Genomic DNA, 14,696 nt, shown 5'->3' with positions numbered 1-14,696 from the left:
GAGTATCTAACTAATTTTCTGATTTTCTTAGTTGCAGGCTTTTATCCAGGTATGCACATAAAATAGATAGAAATCTGCTATCTTCATTAATCATGATCCATGAAAAAAGATCATTTATATTTAAACTATCTAAACTGGGGTATTTTTTTTATATAATCAGTGATATCTCTTCTGAGGTTATTGTAAATAGGGCATTCCAGAAGAAAGTGCATTACATTTTCAATACAATTTGTATTACAATATAAACATATCCTCTCATGTCGAGGTAATATTTCATATTTACCACATACATTGGTAATTCGTTCATGTCTGCCAGTTTCTATTCTTAAACAGTGATTGCTAAGTCTGTATTTTGTTAATAAATGTTTTTGTGGGTGCTTTAAATCTAAATAATTTTCATAGTCAAATGACTTTTTGAATGAAAAATAAGTGTCCAATTTGCCTTGATTCTGTAAATAAAAATCTCGCATTTTCTCCCAATCATTTTGAAAATTTGATTTGAGCTGTTTTTTCAATAAGTTTTTAAATTTATTTTTTCCTAGATTTTTACATATATTAAGGTCAATACCCAATTTTTCACTGTAGAAAATGATATTAGAGAGCCATGAATTATTGGAACTGGTTTGACCTTTACTTTCTATCATTTTTAACTCAGCATACGCATTTTTCAATAAATCAGATGGAGAATTCTCTAGTCTATGCCAATACATAAACATATGTGTTAGCAAATTTATATAAAGAGGATATCTACCCAATTCAGACAGGACTGCTATATTTGTGCACATCTTTGTAACACCAATAATATACTTACAAAATTTTAAATTTAGCTTCTCAAACTCCCAATCTTTAAATATGTCATAAAGGGACAAATTTTTCCTTTTAGAAGTAATGTTAATAACACCCCAATTTTCACAACCATAAGTTACAATTGGCTGTATACAGTGAGCAAATAAATGCAAAAGAGTTTTAATAGGAGGCTTGGATGATTTCAAATCTTTATAAAGTTTAAAACTGGCCTTTTGACCTTTTTGGAATAATTGTTTCCTGGCTTCATTAAAGTTTCCAGTATTTTGGATGACTATGCCAAGATATTTGTATTGTTTAACACATTCAATAGAATTATTTCCTACATTAAAATTTTCATTAAGGAGTCTACCACTCCTATTGAATATTATAATCTTGGTTTTCTTCACATTTATTTCCATACACCAATCTTTGCAGAATGTGCATATTCGACATGATCAGTCGATAATCTATGGCGATCGTATGTTCCGGTTATATTTGATTTATGAATTAACAGATGTGTAACTTTTGTTTGTTAATAGTAAGATTACAATTTACATGTCAGTAAGTATATCCTGAAAAGTCCAGTCTATTCCGGAGAATACCGGTATATTGACTATAAGGTTTTATCCTAAGAGGCAAATGTATTTTCTGAGAGCGAATACATACATGTAAATACATTTCATAATATTATACATTTATAAACAGTTGACAAAAAGTTAAGCGGATAGTACATTTTGGGTCAATACTGACCACGCTTTAATTAAGGGACCTTCATGAAGCGAATGTTATTTTTGTTCTAAAAAACTGGTTGATTCTTTTAACTTAGCCGGGTTTGCAAAAAAAAAAAAGAGATAGAAACAATATATAATTGTTTTAGTTAAACTTTAACATGTTTAAAATACTAAAATATTAACAATTCATGTCAGTCCTAATCATAGGACTCAAGCACTTCAGTTAAGTAACATATATACAATCAATACAATACAAATATATGGAACACAATCATTTGATTTACTGAGTAAAAAAGGGGGGATGAAAATGAATCTCCTTGTCTTGTCACGCTGAAAATGAATAACCTTGCATAAAAGAGGGACGAAAGACACCAGAGGGACAGTCAAACTCACAAATCGAAAATAAACTGACAACGCCAGGGCCAAAAATAAAAAAAAAAAACAACCAAACAGACAAACAGTACACATGACACAACATATACAACTAAAGAATAAGCAAGACGAACCCCACCAAAAAAACTGGGGTTATCTCAGGTGCTCCGGAAGGGCAAGCAGACCCTGCTCCCCATGTGGCACCCGTCGTGTTGCTCATGTTATTACAAATCCGGTAAATAGTCTAATTCGGTAGGTCACATTCATGAAGGGGAATGGGATTGTAGTTACGACGTAAGGAACATATCCGATATCATCTGTGAAACAGTAATTCCATAACGGTTAACCAACTCATGATGGCGTCCGTACAATTTACGAAGGTATGATTTCAACCTCATCATTTGGAACTCTTTGTTTAATAGCTTCCTTGTGAGCAGAAAACCTCTATCAAGAAAATCATAATAGGAAATACAAGCACGGGAATTTCGTATCAATTGGGAGATATATATACCCCGTATGCAGGTGCTGCTGGAATGTTGCTACTTAGAAATGGAAAGTTCACAATTGGAAAGATGAAATCATCTCTTTTGTCGTAAACTGTTTTGTTTTCAATCGACCCTCATTGTCAATTTCTAAAATGTAAGTCACAATATGAGGCCGACCGTCGAAGTTAACTTTATCTGATGTATCCTGTATCTTTATATCGATGGGATAGATTGGTTCAACATAATCACCATTTTTTGTATTATTTAATATAGCGGAAAGTTAAGTTAAAGGATATTGCTAACTTCTTATCTTTCTTCCTAAGAAATTCCTGTATGAAGTCAGCCTCATAATAATAAAGAAAGAAGTCGGCAAGAAGAGGGGCACTGGCAATTGGTTCCAATTGGAATGCCGAGTCTGTTGAAAAACACGTCATCCGAACATAACAAATATATATGTTGTCAATCAAGAAATCAAGCATCTTGATAATGTCAGATTCAGAGAATTTTTTGTTTGATGATCAGAGTGATCCTTTACAACGTAGGATTTATCCCTCCCTATAAGACAAGATGCTTGTATCTACGTTGGCCATTCTTTTTTATGAAACAAAGCAATACCAACTCTTTCAATTTGTCTTTCAGTTTGGAATGTGGAGTACTTGTGTAAAGAGTAGAAAAGACAGGAGGACGAAAATCAATATTCTGCAACACAAATAGTTTATAAAAGTGAAAAGAATTTTTGCGCGGCAAAAGCCACGAAAAAAAAGCAACATCTATATGTATAGTCAATAATTATGACGTCTTGAAAGGCTAATAATTTTTCTTTGACGCCGTTAATCAGCGCATCGACGGAAGCCGTCAGAGCAAAAATTTTAAAAAGCCTTCCAGGACGTGATAATGATTTGGACTACATCTATGTATAGCAATGTATAACTAAAGGCTCTAAAGAGCCTGTGTCGCTCACTTTGGTCAAAAAAATTTACAAATTTAGAAAATTTATGAAAATTGTTAAAAATTTACTTTAAAGGGCAATAACTCCTTAAGGAGTTAATTGAGCATTTTGATCATGTTGACTTAATTGTAGGTTTTACTTTGTTGTACATTATTGCTGTTTACAGTTTATCTCTATCTATAATAATATTCAAGATAATAACCAAAAGCTTCAAAATTTTCAGAAAACTACCAATTATGGGGCAGCAACCCAACAACGGGTTGCCTGATTGGTCTCAAAATTTCAGGACAGATAGACTATGACTTAACAAACAAATTCATTCTCATCAGATTTGCTCTAAATGCTTCGGTTTCTGAGATTTTTGCAAAAAACTGCATTTTAACCTATGTACTATTTTTAGCCACGTTGGCCATCTTGATTCGCAGGAAGGGTCATCGGACACATTTTTTAATCTAGATACCCTCATGATGATTGTGGACAAGTTTGGTTAAATTTGTATAAGTGGTTTCAGAGGAGAAGATTTTTGTACAAGATAAAAAAAAATTGACAAAAAATTGACAAAAACTGACTATAAAGGGCAATAACTCCTTATGGGGTCAACTGACCATTTTGGTCATGTAGACTTTTTGTAGATCTTAATCTGCTGAACATTATTGCTGTTTACAGTTTATCTCTAACTATAATAATATTCAAGATAATAACCAAAAACGGCAATATTTCCTTAAAATTACCAATTCTGGGGCAGCAACACAAAAACTGGTTGTCCGATTCATTTGAAAATTTCAGGGCAGATAGATCTTGACCTGATAAACAATATTATCCATGTCAGATTTGCTCTAAATGCTTTGGTTTCAGAGATATTAGCCAAAGTCAACATTTTACACCTCAGTATGTGCTATTTTTAGCCATGGCGGCCATCTTGGTTGGTTGGCCGGGTCACCGGACACATTTTTAAAACTAGATACCCAAATGATGATTGTGACCAAGTTTCGTTAAATTTGTCCCAGTAGTTTCAGAGAAGAAGATTTTTGTAAAAGTTAACGACGACGGACGACGGACGCCAAGTGATGAGAAAAGCTCACTTGCCCCTATGGACCAGGTGAGCTAAAAATGTATTAGGCAATCCAAAATCCGAAACCATGAACTGAATCATCTGCACCCCTCCTCCCGGAATATCAAATGGTCTTCCCCAGACGTTCAATAAGATATGTTATTTATAACGGCCGAGGTCAGCCCTTAAGTTAAAATGACCAACATAACAACTTTAACATGTTTGCCTTTTCTTTAGCATGTTTATAGTTTGTTGGTCTATTCAGGGACTTTCTATACTAGAAGTCCCATGTCTGATCATGTCTATTTCACGTATTTTGTAGCATTCTTTTTATAGGCTATAGCCTGAGGCTAGAGCATCCCAAGATCTCCCAATATTTTCTATTCTATATAATGTGTCAGTCTTCTATAGCATAAGTATACTCGCATAAATAATACTTAACTCTAAAAGTCTAAGATTCAGTCTTTAATAAAAGAGGGTTTGCAGGGGCGGATGCAGGAATTTTCGAAAGGGGGGTTGCTAATTTAACCCAGGGCAAAGGGGGGGGGGGGGGGGGGTGCAAAGGGGTGCAAAACATATGTCCCGATACAAATGCATTGATCGGCAAAAATAAAGGGGGGTGCGCACCCCGGAACCCCTGGATCCGCCACTGGTTTGGATGGGGTTAAATGATTAAAGAATAATGCCCTTAAAAAATGAAGATTAGAGAATAACGGGCAAAAAAATGAAGATTATATAGGGAGAAAAAAGGGGTTAATTTTTTAATGATTAGAGAAAAAAGGGGTGAAAATTAGATGTTTACAGAATAACAGACCCCCCCCCCCCCCAAAAAAAAAAAAAAAAAATCCATACCCTCATAAAACATCATCTAGACCCTCAGCTACAAGATTCAGAGGCTTTCTCTTTTTTATTTCTCGGCATCATGATTTAGTTTCATTACAAATCCTTTCTTTCTAAAGCGCAGATATATTTTAATCATACGACAATGAAAAACCATAACAAACTAACAACAACAACAAATGAGAGAGCGGAAATTTTAACAACTGTTTCACTATATCAGGTCATCGGAAAAAAATACTTTTCAATGAGGCACTAGGTCAGTGCGTGTTCGTCTGCTCGGCCAATAAGATTCAACAACATTGAAGTGACCAATCAAAAGGCGTCATGCATGCGGCGTGATATAAAAGGCTTTGTAACCGAAAATTCGTTCTCACTATTTTATAACTAATCCTAGAGAAACTAGGAAACTGTATTTTACAAAATTAACAATAACATTTTAAAATTAACAAACAGTTAATTAGAAATCATGGCATCTAGAGTGATCAATTTCTCAGCCGGCCCTGCCAAGCTACCAACTGAGGTAAGTTGACATTTTTTTGCATTTTTACTCTGTTTACTTAAAATAACTTATCATCTAGATTTTTTTCAAAGTCGACGGAATTTATATGTTTATAAAGAATGATTTCATACAAAATTGTGATACTGTTACCCCGTATTCTTTCAAATTAAAGCGATTTTTTTCTTTGAAGTGGAGACGGAAATCTCGTATCCTGTTTGGAGGGCACATTCATTTCAAAATCTAAAACTAAAATTTTACAATTTTTTCTATAAATCGCACATATTTTCTTCGTCGACGGAATTTTGACATTGGTATGGTCTGATTTTAGTGAAAAATGTACACCTTTTTTCTTGTCATTTAAGAATATAAGCATTTTTTCACTTGTGTCAATTGTGTATGCCAAATCCGGGCCAGATCATGTTGAGAAAATTCCGCCTCGGACCTGAATTTGATGATGAAATCACGATGGATACGTCATATAACACACTAATTTACATAAATTATATTTAACTCATCACACAATTGGTTTTTATGTCAATATATTTATTTTTTTGTTGTGCAGTGGAAATTCCCCATGCTTATGTAAATGTATGCAGGGTTATTTATGGGATGTGTGAACCTTTAGTTTAGCATATTGAGGTCACAGACAGTCTGGTCACGTTGATTCAAGCTATCACGGTCTCCTATGAGGCTATGTAACCTTGCTTATATAAATAGATTTATATAACCTAGGCGAAAGACTAAATCTACTTATGGAAACAGGGAATTTCTATTAATCATGAACAATTATAATGTTTACAAACAATGAAACATGTTTGATTTCATAAATCATAGTTGTAGTAGATTGAGTTAAAGTATTACTTTTACTCCAGATGTAAAACTTCTTTAAATTAGTGACACGTATGTGGCTGAGGTGACACATTTTAGAGAATCATTGATTTATTTTACATTTAAAAAAAAATAAAAACAAAATTTGATCTTTACCCTTGTTAAACAATATTTTCTTCTTTTTTTCTTTTTTTCTTTCTTTTTTTTTCTTTAATTTCTTTTTATAATTTTCTAATTTCATTTCTTCAAAACAATATACCTTTTTAAAAATTTTTTTTTAATGTTTGAAAATTTGTTTCGAAATTTACAAAGTTTTACAATCAGAGGCATATAATACATTATGATTACAGTATTCATGGTATTATGTGTCTCTGATACAATTAAATATAAGAATAAATGGCTTTCATTGCTCCGGCAAAAAAACAATGAAGTAAAACACATAGTGATTATCAATAGAAAATAATATACACAATTTTTTGAAATTTTTTTTTTTTTGGGGGGGGGGGGATCAAACTGTATTTCCCCATTCAAATGTATTGATTGTCAATAAAAAGGGGGAGTTCCAACCCTAGAAGCCCCCTGTCCACCCCATTGAATCTGCCACTGAAATTTTAATATCGGACATAACAGATGTTTTAGAGACATAAGACATTTACACCAAAATTATTGTTTTATCTTAAATTGTATTTATTTTATTGTGCAGGTATTGGAGAGAGCCCAGAAAGAAATGTTAAACTACAATGGTCTTGGAATCAGTGTTATGGGTAAGTCTAAAGAAACAAAGTACCGATACTCTTACAACTTGCGGGGTCTCTTTCAACTAAAGGGGTTTGTTAGTATACGAATGGAAGATACATTTGTACTTTAATATAAAAAAGAAGATGTGGTATGATAACCAATGAGACAACTGTCCACAAGAGACCAAAATGACACAGACATTAACAACTATAGGTCACCATATGACCTTCAACAATGAGCAAAACCCATACCGCATAGTCAGCTATAAAGGGCCCCTATAAGACAATGTAAAACAATTCAAATGAGAAAACTAACGACCTTATTTATATAAAAAAAATGAACAAAAAACAAATATGTAACACATAAACAAACGACAACCACTGTATTACAGGCTCCTGACTTGGGACAGGCACATACATAAATAATGTGGCGGGGTTAAACATGTAAGCGGGTTCCCAACCCTCCCCTTAACCTGGGACAGTGGTATAACAGTAGAACATAAGAACGAACTATATAAATCAGTTGAAAAAGGCTTAACTCATTAGACATTTTAGATGGACACAAATACAAGTGAATCCTTAAAGTAAGAATATAAAAAGACTAGAGAATATTAGCACAATTTTTTACTTACAAATGATAAAGTACAAAAATGAGGTTTACAAGTTATTTAGTTATGTTAATCTTTAATATTTTTACTGAATATTGTTTTATTGATTTTACCTATGTATCAGATTATAAAATTATAGATCCTGTATCTAATTATAGATCCTGTATCTATTTTTAACTAATAACAGTCTGCTTCATTGGGGGTGTTTGGATATACGCCTGAGGCGGCCTATAGTTACCCATAGGTACCTATGGTTTGATATTTTATACACAAAATATCAAACCATAGGTACCTATGGGTAACCATAGGAAGCCTCAGGCGTATATCCAAACACACCCTATGTGATTTTTTTTAACAGAGTTGAGTCACAGATCAGCTGATTTTACAAAGATAATTACCACAGCAGAGAGTGATTTACGTCAGCTCTTGTAAGTATGTCATTATTGTTACCATGGTTACAGATTAGATTTTAAAATCTTAATCTTTTATACACCTCACATACTTTTATTCATAACTATTGCTGTACTATCATGACTGGATTTACTTATTTTTCATGAATTAATAAAAAAAGGTTGATTTAAGTGTAATTCTTGGTTTTGCCAACTCCTACATGATGAGCTGGGGTGAGGGCATTGCTACTTTGTTGAACATTTGTATTCTACCTATCACCTCTAAATCCTAAAAAGTTGGTTTCCGGAGAAAAACTATTAATAATTTATTCACATTAGCTTGTAAATTGATCATATACATATCATGAATTCCAAAATAAGGACAATTGGTATGATTTCCAACATGTTCAATGTGACAACTGTCTTCAAAGTTCAAAATAAAGTGTCTGTAATGACCTTCAACAATGAGAAAAATGGATAGCGGATGTATTTATTTCATCAATAAAACCATCACAATTATATTCTGAAATATTATGTTTACTTTTTTCAGGAATATTCCTGACAACTATAAAGTAATTTTCAAACAGGGAGGTGGAACTGGTCAGTTCTCTGCCATTCCATTGAATCTGATGAACTTCAAACCAGGGGGCACTGCAGATTATCTTGTGACTGGAACCTGGTCAGCTAAAGCTGCTATAGAAGCAGAGAAATATGGCAAAATCAACAAAGTTGTACCCAAAGTCTCTAAATACACAAGTAAGAATGCTGTTTGTTTCAGAAAAAAAGGGGGGGGGGGGGCTGAATATTTAAAATATAGGAGAAACATTTTAAGCAATTGCCTTGGTAAAAAGGAATATTTTGAATGGGTTTGTAACTTTAATTTGAATGTTTTTGTGTTTGTAACTCAATTTATGCAATTAACTTGTGTTTCATTCTTATTGGTAAAAAAAACAAAGCTCTAAGCTTAATTTTGTAAGGAAAATGATTTAAAATTTGATCTTGTATACTAGTAGAAATATTACATACATTTAATAATGCAAGTACATGTATAGATAATTTTTTTTTAATATTTCAGGTATACCAGACCCTTCCACATGGAATCTTAACCCTGAAGCCTCATATGTCTATTATTGTTCTAATGAAACTATTCATGGTAAGTTTTATGTTGTGTTTACAGTTGTGTTGACATACATTGAAGGTGATAGCTATAGCCAACATCAGCTTTAAAAGTCTATATCATTTTGAACAGTTAAAATTCACAACACAATAAGCATGATCAGGAGTTGTATTAGGATTGCCAATGAGACAACTACATGTATCTACCAAAGTTCAAATAAAGTGGATGTAAAAACTCTGTTACAAATTATGAAATGTACATACCATTAAAACTTGATACAGATTTTTGTTTCTTTTAAAGAAACACTCAGGAAAAAAGCAGACTTTGTTCTGGAGTAATTAAATAATGGTAAAATAAAGACATTTAAATGTTAAAAAATATTTGAGAAAACATAAAATTTACAGTAGAGACATATAGATTGATATTCTTCTGACAATATTACTGATTATAAAACGAGATATTTTTGAATGCACCCTTCTTATTTTCAAGTATTGAATTTTTTCAGGTATAGAATATCAGTATATACCAGAAACAAATGGTGTACCCTTAGTCTGTGATATGTCATCTAATATGTTATCCCGTCCATTTGATGTGTCTAAGGTAAATTATTATCTCCCTTTTAAGCTTTTCTGAATATTACATCTTCATCCTAAAAAATTTCTAATCTTGACAGAAAAAAATCTTCAAGCATTTTATTGTGTGAAAGAAATTAATTTAACAGTTTTATGATTGACCTCTGAACTGAGAAGTTTATTATTCGACAGTAATGTATGCAATTACGTATTTAATTAAGATTTAATAAAAACTTATGTTTTAAAAGGATACTTTTGTATCGCTCTATTGACTTGGTTGTGTAATAATGAAATTTGATAGCCAAGGCTACTGGTGCCTTGCTTATCCTTTTCCCTGTATTTTATAACTATTCTTTGTTTTACAGTATGGTGTTATATTTTCTGGTCCCATTGTAAGCATGTTCCCTGTATGTAATAACTATGATTTGTTTTACAGTATGGTGTTATATTTTCTGGTCCCATTGTAATCATATTCCCTGTATGTAATAACTATGATTTGTTTTATAGTATGGTGTTATATTTGCTGGAGCTCAGAAGAATGTTGGTTGTGCTGGTGTAACTCTAGTCATTATCAGAGAAGATCTCATTGGTCACGCTATGGATACTACCCCAGTTATATTTGACTACAAAATACAAGTTGGAAATAATTCTGTGTACAATACAGCACCTACATACAAGTAAGTTAAAGTAATCAATTCACTGTTTTGAAGATAGTGAATTTTATTACTTTCGCAAGTGTACACCAAAATGATATGGTTAGCTTACGAGGTCTTAAACAATGGAAATAAACCAACGACTGGACATATATTTTATTTCGGGGCTATGAATAATAAAATTACTTACATTTCTTGAAAGGACTATTGAAGCTTTCAATAAAATTTAAAAAGTTTCTAACTGTCCATGCATTCTGCCTACTTAGAACCTGCTGAAGTGAATGGCAGATTTTATTGTTAATATTTTAATATTCACTGAAAAACTCAGTATTCAAAAATTAATTTTGCCCAAGTTAAATATTTGTATGTTAATTCTAATTTGTAGTTATCTAATTTTTCAGTATATACATCCTTGGTCTAGTTTTACAATGGTTGAAAGATAATGGTGGTGCCGAGAGGATGGAAGAGTTGTCTGCTGTTAAATCTAAAGCTGTCTATGACATCATTGATAACTCAAATGGATTTTACTAGTAAGTATATAAAGACTTATAGCTTACTATGCAGTATGGGGGCTTTGTTCATTGTTGAAGGCCGTACGGTGACCTATAGTTGTTAATGTCTGTGTCATTTTGGTCTTTTGTGGATAGTTGTCTCATTGGCAATCATACCACATCTTCTTTTTATATTGTTAAGGTTCCATGAATGGTACACATGTTATCAAAACCGTTTAATTGTTAACTGTTTTATAGTTTGAATCTAAAGAGATCAGAAAAATCAAGCGAGGCAAAACCCTATGCATAAACTCGGGGTAAAAACAATGTCAAAAAGCTAGCACTAATAAAACATTTACTCTCCACACTGATCTGTGTCCACACTATTTTAATAACGAGAAAAAAATCATCTTTAGTGTGTTTAATAAATGGAATACTGCAATGGTATCACTAGATATTTGCAATACACCACACCATACCATGATTAAAAATAGCATTGAAAGTTCAGTTTAGGAAAGAAAAGGGAATAAAGAAAAATAGTTCTATCAAACAATTTTGACCTCAAACTATTTTCTTTGTTCTGTTTACAGTTCTCCATTAGATAAGTCATGTCGTAGCAGAATGAACGTAACCTTTAGAATTGGTTGTCAAGAAGGAGATGAAGCTTTAGAAAAACTGTTTCTCTCAGAAGCTGAAAAACGTGGGTTGATCTCTCTCAAAGGTCATAGGTATGTATTCATTAATATTTCTACAATGATATAATCTTGAGTTACAGACGCATAAAAAAATATGCATGTTAAGTAGCTGTTTACAAACAGAAAAGCTTTTTATTCCCTTTGCTGTCCATGATTGTTTTAAAGTCATTTGTAGAATACAGGATTTCCAAGATCATGAAGATAATGGCTGCTTCAACATTGAGTTTAAAAAGTTTTTCATTAATCAATAAGCCTTATGATTTGCATATCTTCAAACACTTGAATCTGATTGGTCCACTGGATTTTCCCCTTTGTTTACACTTAGATAAACTATATGTTACTGAATAACTTACATAGCTGTCACTGTGATTCATCTCATTGCAATACACAAGCATGGGATTAAGGAGTTTCAGTATTCTTATGTTATTTTCAAATTGCACAACTTCAAATCAAAATAATGATGTGACAAATAATAATCTTTGACTCTGTTTTTTTTCAGGGCTATTGGTGGAATCCGTGCATCATTATATAACGCTCTATCAGTAGAAGAATGTATGGCTCTTGTGACTTTTATGCAGGATTTCATAGAAAAACATCAATGAAGAACCACAGAATCCAACTAGCATTCTTCATCATTTGAATCTCTCAAGAATTGTCCAAAAACATAAGAACAACTTTTTAGACATTGAACAGAATTGGACAAAATGAAATTGTGTCAGCTGACAATATTTTAACGAATCAAATATGAAAGATTGTTACAAGGTTAAAGTCCATCTGACAGTAGATTGGACCATTCATTTTCATGAAAAAATGTAGTTCATCTGATTTTTACTCAAAAATGAAATCTAGTCACAAGAAAACAGTTAAATTATCATGCTCATTGTACCATGACTCAGTTGAAATAATCAGATACATTTTTTTAACAATTATATCAGATTTATTATGTACACCTTACATATGAATTTGGTAAATTTTAATGTGCAGCTACTATAAAACATGGCTCAGTATAAAAGATATTTTGCTGAGAAAAACAACTTGTGATATTTTAATAGGGCATATATGTATTCAGGTTAGTTTAGAATTATGTTATAGTTTATAATGTATTTTTAATCACCATAGGTCGACATTGTCAAAAAGTTTTAAGGCCACACAAATTGATTTTTTGGGATCAGGTGATAGAAATTGGCAGTTAAAGATTTTCTTCAAGTTCAAAATAAATTCACTTTATTTCATAGAAATATGCCAAAAATTCATGCGAAAAAAATTTATGAAGTGTAAAAGACTTATAAAAAATTTATGAAGTGTAAAAGTGTAATATACATCTTTTTAAGTAAAAGATAAAAATAAATGAAAAAATAATTTGTGTAGCCTTTAAATCCAACCAAGATCTTTATATTGAATTCTTTTTTAAAAATACTCCATAAATATTTCATACTCATTGGACATGTCTTGATCACATTGAATTGTTTTCATGTGGTTGAGGTGTAATGGCGTTCAAGCCTTTATTTTCTATTTTAACATCATTTTGAATACTCTCATCATAGACATGCTATACTTTTCTATAAGAGTGAGTTGAATCTCTACAAATAAAAGATTAAATCAGTTTTAAAGTTCTTTAAAAGGAACTAATTTTTATGCTAAAACATAACTTTTACAGAGCAATCTGAGAGATTCTAAATCATCAATTTGGTTTTAGAAACACCTATTCAAACTATTGTTTTACAATTTGAGACTATGACATAATGGAAATATTATTTACATAAATATATTATTTTATTTTTGCATCATTTGTTTTCCTTTTATGTAGGAATGTTCCATTAATATACATGATATATGGTCATGATGGTAAGACCCTTGTATGAGATCATAATTTTCATATTTTAGATATAATTTCTTCCAGAAGGTATTTTATAGGGGGTCTAGAGGCACTTTTATCAAAATTTTACTTTTTAGAAAAAAAGCCTGAACAATTACCCATACAAGGAATTATTCATTTAAATTGTATGCATGAAGATTAATTGCAGTGCCTTCTACACATAACCCCCTTTTATGTGAATGGAATATTCAGAAAAGGATAATGTATCTCCCCATACAAACATCCATCTTAGTGCCTTATTACCCTTATGTGTTAATGGTATATTCCACATGTATGAGTGCTCATGCACTTGTATGTTGTTATAAGTTAGTGATTGACATTGTTATCATTTTATCCATTATAAATTACATGAATGTTAGCATTAATCATTGTAAATTGTTTCATTACACAGTCATTATCATAAATACATGTATGTTGATTATATGAGATTAAAAATGGATAAAGAAAAGTCTTTGTATGGTGAATTGATAAGTGGCTAGCTGTAGCCTGCCTCCAGGTGCAGAATTTGATTGCTGTAACAACGATCTACTGGTGGCCATATGGTGTTTTCTGCTCATTTGTATATTGTTTTCTCTTGAACACCTTGCCATTTTCATTCTCTACTCTATTTGTTTGAATATTTAGATGCCAATTTGTTTTGATAATAAATTAAAGGTATAACCTTTTTGGGAAGAGGTTACTCAGTTGGGTCTAACTATTTGAACTTTTGAATAACATAATGATTGAAATAAGGAGAAGTGTAGCACATGCCTACAACCACAAGAGTGCACACACTGAAATGTCTCGCCTTCTTTACTAATCATTGATTTTATGTTGATAGTCCTAAGTATAAAGCTTGATTACAACTGTCACATAAACTTAACATTAACCAAGATAGCTAAACAAAGACCAATGAACCATGAAAAGTAGGTCAAGGTCAGATGAACCATGCCAGGCAGACATGTACAGCTAACAAAGCTTCCATACAACAAATATAGTTGACCTATTACTTAAAGTTTAAGAAAAATAGACCAAAAC

At 32.0% G+C, this 14,696-nt stretch overlaps 1 protein-coding gene across 1 annotated transcript; it reads left to right on the top strand.

The window, feature by feature from the left end:
* The first annotated feature begins 5,457 nt into the window (after positions 1-5,457).
* Positions 5,458-14,127, top strand: LOC139496118 (phosphoserine aminotransferase-like). Its single transcript, XM_071284583.1, has 10 exons — positions 5,458-5,734; positions 7,245-7,305; positions 8,245-8,314; positions 8,826-9,031; positions 9,351-9,428; positions 9,898-9,992; positions 10,472-10,641; positions 11,019-11,147; positions 11,699-11,836; positions 12,303-14,127. The coding sequence occupies exons 1-10, from the start codon at positions 5,681-5,683 to the stop codon at positions 12,403-12,405; spliced, it is 1,104 nt and encodes a 367-aa protein (XP_071140684.1). The 5' UTR covers positions 5,458-5,680; the 3' UTR covers positions 12,406-14,127.
* The last annotated feature ends 569 nt before the right edge of the window (positions 14,128-14,696 follow it).

Source organism: Mytilus edulis, chromosome 11 (genome assembly GCF_963676685.1).
Source record: "Mytilus edulis chromosome 11, xbMytEdul2.2, whole genome shotgun sequence".
Classification (NCBI taxonomy): domain Eukaryota; kingdom Metazoa; phylum Mollusca; class Bivalvia; order Mytilida; family Mytilidae; genus Mytilus; species Mytilus edulis.
The sequence above is the reverse complement of the archived record's forward strand: the minus strand, read 5'-3'. Positions and strand labels throughout refer to the sequence as shown.